The sequence below is a fragment of the Mandrillus leucophaeus genome, unplaced genomic scaffold (genome assembly GCF_000951045.1).
Source record: "Mandrillus leucophaeus isolate KB7577 unplaced genomic scaffold, Mleu.le_1.0 Scaffold609, whole genome shotgun sequence".
In the NCBI taxonomy this organism is placed as follows: Eukaryota; Metazoa; Chordata; class Mammalia; order Primates; family Cercopithecidae; genus Mandrillus; species Mandrillus leucophaeus.
In genome coordinates, this window is record NW_012106575.1 from 52,174 (window position 1) to 58,453 (window position 6,280).

Sequence of the window (6,280 nt, forward strand, 5' to 3'; positions counted from 1 at the left end):
CCCCAGGCTTAATTCAAGCAAGCCATTCATCAAGCTGATGTGATGGACCTGTCCAATCCAGAACGTATCACAGACACATCAGCAACACCAAGTGGCATGCAATGACCGGATGACCAAAGGCCCCTCTGCCATGCTTCAATTGGTTCAAGCTCAGAAAACGTTCTCCTTTGAGAGTTCAGACAGTTGGCTTTGCATAAATCAAAGTGAGATTAGAAATAAAGATTTGGTGAGGTCAAGTGCTTACCAAATGTTTGCTAAATGCCAAGATAAGGTGTTCACCTATTCCCACTAAATTTGTCAATGAGACTCTAAAATTACCTAGTCCAGTCAGGTATTTTCCTTTTGGGGAAATCTCTGCCCACACCAGATGGTCTTCATTCTGGAGGTCAACATTCAGAGACTCTCAGGTTGCTCCGAGATGATCAGCATGTGATCATTTAACCAAGAAGATGATGGGCAGGGAGTTGCAAGGTGCCCATTAAGGACCTTCTGGACAGTCCTGAGGTTACTGGAGTTCAGTATTTCTCAAAGGTCCCTGAATCTTTAATTTGATGAGGGCTTAATTTGTGCTGATAAAAGGTAAAATCCTACCAACTGGGGACATCAAACTTTTGCTTTCAAGACGTATGAAGAATGAATCTCGTGATTACAGGGAAAGTTTGTTGCTGTTTCTCTTTTGATCAATTGACAGCCAGAGAGCATTACCAAAACATTCTGAATGCCTGCTGATTTTACTTCCTATTTTTGAAGAAGTTCTTTTGTTAAGTTTTTCTTTATCTTGCCTGTCTTCTACAGAAGAGGAACTAAGAATCTATCACTACTGATTCTATGCTGTGATGATATAAAAATAACTGGTTACACGATTGCTACTTCTGAGAGAAATTCTAGGTACTTGGCATCTTTAATCTAGATTCAAAAGCTATTCTGATAATTTCACATTTTCCCTAAAAGTGTCTTCTTATAAAAAGGTATTCCTTCTCAATATCCATTTATTAAAGATAAAAGGAGGTAGCACCATTTAATAGACACTTTAAAAATTCAGAAATACAACTTTAAAGATTGCTTTCTGTCCATTTACTTAATGAATTTACTTCAATGAATAATTCCATATGTGGCAAGTGTCTTGCTTATCATAAAGTTAAATAAGGATAGCTATCAATTTCCACAGCAACCAAGAAGACCAAATGTGCAAATTTCTCTAATGAACAACAAGAGGCCAATTATATGGACAACAGAGTAGTTGGTTTCTTCAGCTGAAACTATGGTGCTAAAGTTGGAATTGCAGTTATTAAAGATTTACCAATCCAAGAACAAGGGCGATCTTTCAGTGGGACATGTTGCCAATGAGAAATCTAAATAATATCAAAATAACAGATTTTACACATATGGTGTTCCAAAATGTAGAAATTTAAAAATGTTTAGATGAATGCAAGTAGTTGGCCAGAATCTCAGATAATTCTAATAGTATCATATGTTGTTTATTTTTTAAATGTCTAGACCAGCCTTATTGAAGGAGGCAATTTAAATTATATATTTGTTAATCTTTTTTTTTTCAACTTGGGGGTAGATGCACTTATACTGAAAAGCAAGATATTCAAATCCGTTTAAGATTCTTATACACCAGGCTAAAGTTACTATGATTATAATTATATGCAAAGTGGGTGTTTGAGAATGTAGCATCTAGAGATATTTTCATAAAAAATAATTAAGGCTTGCAGTTGAACCACGTTGCAATTGATACTTTGTGAATCTTCAGTGCAGAATTTAATAACATTAGACGTTTTCATTTGTACAATGATCTTGAGTATTTTTTTATTAGCCTTATTGACCCTCTCTACTTTTCTAATCCAGTGTCAGTGGGTTGAAGATAACAACTTACATGAAACACATTTTGCATCTTGGTAACTGATTACTGGGTAAATGTATAATTTATGTATTGAGAACCTTGTCTTGACAATTGTCTGGATTTCTCTGAAGGCCCCCTACAGCCTTGAGAACTTGTTATGGCTGCTTATAAGAAGATACCTGCATAGAACCAGACAGCAGATCTCAACTCCATCTTACCGAAGAACCATTTGTTAAAAGTGTATGCATGGGGTTTTCAAAGTGCCGCTTTTAGGGTTCAGGAATTTACTCTGCTTTATTATATTGCAATAATTCTACAATTAGCTAACAGCACATTTCGTGAGAAATGGAATGGAACTGCAGAGAAAGCACACCACAGCAAACCGAGGTAGGAACTACATCACAACAGACCCGGGTAGGAGCACCAGAGGCTGCCGACACTTCCCATTCAGGAGTCAAATACATCGCCTGCTTACCTGTCTGACCCAGCATGCCCCAGCCACACATGCAAATTGTTATCATTGTTTTATACATGAAACGTATTTTTTAAAATAAAGGACTCATTACCAAAATAAGCACCCTCAATGACATTTGTGCATGCAGAGCATCTGAACATTCACATTTATGTCCTCAGAAAACAGAGCCAAGGAGTTGCATTCAATATGAAAACACACACTTTCCTTTTCAAGGCAACCATACAAAAGTAGCTACGGCTTGCTGTTTCAGGAACCAACTCATCTGTTAAGCCTGGGTAATAGAAGCCCCTCATTTCCACCCCACCCGCCCACAACTTGCCCATCCATTCTGACTTCTGCACTTCTCAAACACACTGGGTTCCTTCCACTGCCTGCCTTAACATGTGGTGTGCATTACAAATAAAAGTTGACTTATGTTTGTAGGATTGGACACTGGGCATTGCCAGAAAGAATGAATCTCCTTATGAATGCCAGGGACACTCTCCCTCTCCTTTATTTCAAATTGTAAAAATGCATTGGAGGGAATAATTTATTCCATATAAGACCTTGTAAAAAGGGAAATAAGGGACTTGAAATTGAAATAAACCTTGTAGGATCGTGGTCTGTTTTTCTTCCTATGAGTTAGATGAAACCACAGTCTTACATAGATGACCATAAGAAGGTTGTACAGAGAGTGTGTGTGTGTATGTGTATGTGAGCAAGCTGTGTTGTCACAGGAATTAAGAGATGTTAAAAACTACACAGGGACAAGACTATCATTTTCTTTGTGTCTTAGCAGAGAAGGTAGTTTAGAATGGGCTGAAGCATTTGCCCTCTGTCTATGGGGCCTTGAGTTCACGTTCACCATGGGACCTAACTTTTGGGGTGCTACCTCCCCCAGCAGTCATGCAGTTTCACCAAGACCATACAAGAATCTCCTCTCCCATCAACTAAGTTAATTTCCAAGTATTTGTCAAGCATGAGAAGAATGACCCTTACCTGTCACTGTAGGCAGCGGCCGTGGCAGGGGTAGGCTGGGCGTAGCGGTATGCAGCATAACCACCCTAAAACACAAGGAGAAATGTGACTCAGGACTGCAGCAGAGCCCACTGCAGGAACGCCCAGTGGCAAGACCACACCAGAACAGCAGTTACCCAAATCTACTGAGCTAAAGTTGAGGTTAATGAAAGCTTAGTATCAAAGCGAAAGTACAAAAACACCGTGGAGAAACAAGGGGTTGAACACCAACCCCAGGGGTATGTTAAACGTTAGCGGTCGTAAGCATATCCCAAAAGAAGAGCCTAGAGGCCTTTGGAAGAAAATGTACCTAAATGTTAATGGTGATTGTCTTGGGGTGGGGAGGATTATGGGGGATTAAACACTCTTTATACTTTGCTGAACTTTCCAGATTTTCAAAATTGATTCTGCTTGACCTTTATCAGATATTAACTTAAATTTTATTCAAACAATTCTTATTTTCTTATAAAGTTAAGTAAATGCTCTTTTATATTTATTAAGTCACCCTTTGATTGAAAGTTTATTAGTAATCTCCTACCTATCTGGTTGTTTAACCACTAATGTTACTGAAGACTGTCTTTAGCTGTCTAAATGTTACATAATTATTACAAAAATGACGGAACATTTCTTTTTGGTCAAAGAGATCACATGGTTATATATCATGCTGCTTCAGATGGAGAATTTGTTTGGTGTGGAAAATGATAGTCTTCTAATTGGTAAATAAAATCATTAACACAAAAAATCTGAAAATAATTAACATTCAGTTGTATGTACCCGTAATTGCAATTGTTCAATTAAGCAAAGAGGACGAGCAAATAGGCATATTCAAAAGGAATTGTGTTCAGTGGAGCGTTGATGATCAAACTGAAAATAACAGAGCTGCTTGCTCAGTGGACCGCAATGATACATCAACCAGTGTACAATGATCTCAGCACAATTAAACAGGATCCAGTGTCCACTGATAACACAGGACTATTCAGGTTCTAATTAGAACACACAGTCCCATAATCCGCTGAGGTGAGCGTTCTCACCATCACTATAAAGGGGTGACTCAGGACAAAGTAGTGTGTGAGAAGGTATGCAACAGCAGAATCATGAGAGGGAAAGGGAGGTTCACGGCATTTGGCCTCATGAAACTAAGTGATACGATAAGACATAGATGAAGCAGGGAAGCTACAAAAAGCCTCTTTCAAGATGTAGGCACACTGGTCTCAATTTCTTTCTGCCTCCTTCTGGCACAGTTAACTTTCAGAGTAAATATGCTATCATTTGGATGGCAATTCAAAGAAACAAGTTAATCTTTTAAAGTTTATTCTTTGGATCGGTCGTGGAGAAGACACATCTAAAACATCCTGATAGATAATAATTTAGAAAGTTTTTTTTTTCTTAAAGCTTCCCTTAAAAAGATAATGGAAGTGAACCACAACAAAAAAGGTCTTAGCCAGATGCCACCTGGTGCTCCAAATACTATGTTCTCCAGTTAGGAATGGGGAACTCATTAAATGTGCTGAGGAGTTATAAAACCAAAGGGATTATGACAGCACTGAGTTCAACAGAGTGATGGACTAAAGAGAAATCGGGTCACCAGGTTTCTGGAGCCATTTTTCTATATAGCTTGTTCATCTTGGCTTTCATGATGTGTACAGATACAGGTGTGCAGGTACATACATTAAACTTAATGAGGTAAAGAGGGGCTAGAATTGGCTAGTTGATTTCTAGGAGACATCAGCTTGCAACAGGCTTAAAGTTTTGAGTAGAGAGAAAGTGTGTGTGGTATGTGCGTGTTTCTCTCTGGAACAAGAAAAAGTATTTGCAGCAGTCAGATGTCATGTCAATCATGAGTTGGTGACTGTGAATTTGGTCTCACCAAAGATGTCTAGTAACATCCTATTGGCAAGCCTCTTGGTTTGAACTTTGCATATCCTACACCTTCTGCCTTAGTTTCAATCAATGGAAGAAGGTAGCAAGTCTGATAAATGGGAAGAATTGCTGCAGTGCAAACAACTAAAATGAACCACACTGACTAATACATTATGTATAGTAGAAACATCAAATGCAGGTGTGTACATCTGGGATTCCTCTGCACAGCAAATGTGGTCATCTGCAAAGGTTTCAAAATGACCTCTACTGTTTGCATATGACTTGGCCAGTTAAAGAAAATGTGTGTTTCTATACAAGACGGGCACAAGTCGTCAATGTCCTGACATTTGTCTTTATTATCTAGAAATTTGCTTGTGAGTATTCCTGATTGAAGGGTCAAAATCACAATTTTCTTAAGTCTCCAGAGCCAGTGGAGAGATTTTTGACCTTGATCAGTGGTTTCATTGCTGTCGAGTAGACCACTTGGAGATGAATGTTCTATATCTGTGCTGTCCAACAGAGTAGCTACTTTTAGTAAATGACTATTGAACTCTTGAAAGGTAACTAGTGCAATGAACTGATTTTTTAAATTTACTTTTCAGTTAATTTGAATTTAAATGTAAATAGCCACATGGGGACTGGTGGCTAAAGGATTGGACAATACCAGTCTAAATGATCCCTGAAACATGTAATAATTAGGGAAAAGGGGATTAGGTGGTTTCTCTCTCCATCTTTACTGCATAGCCTTCCTGTGCTATTTTTCTTCTGTATGCAATTCATACTAGGGAAATAAGAGTTGTGTATTAACTCAGTATATGTGTGCATACACTGTAAAATATAAATTGCTTTACATACAAAAAATACAAATTGCTTTAATTTGCCTAACAGGTGACTTGAAACAACTTTATTGCTCTGTAGTTTGCAGCCCACTGAGCATAGCTAGAACTTCTTCGAGGTTCCATGGTGATGTCTGTAAAAGGAACACTCACTTTCAATAGCCGTCACCAGACCATGTTCATGGTGAACCTAGTCTTCCGAGATCATATGACAAAAATGTGTCATTGACAAGTGATTTTTCCTGCCACCAAACCAAAGGAACCAGG

The 6,280-nt window shown here is 38.3% G+C and overlaps 1 protein-coding gene across 9 annotated transcripts in view; it reads right to left on the reverse strand.

Moving 5' to 3' along the window:
- Positions 1-6,280, reverse strand: part of RBFOX1 (RNA binding protein, fox-1 homolog (C. elegans) 1) — a 1,371,131-nt gene that overhangs the window by 32,763 nt on the left and 1,332,088 nt on the right. For all 9 annotated transcript variants that reach the window (XM_011999919.1, XM_011999921.1, XM_011999917.1 and 6 more), the window contains one exon: positions 3,300-3,364. In XM_011999919.1, the coding sequence (XP_011855309.1) occupies positions 3,300-3,364 (65 nt within the window). The remainder of the gene's footprint in view (positions 1-3,299; positions 3,365-6,280) is intronic.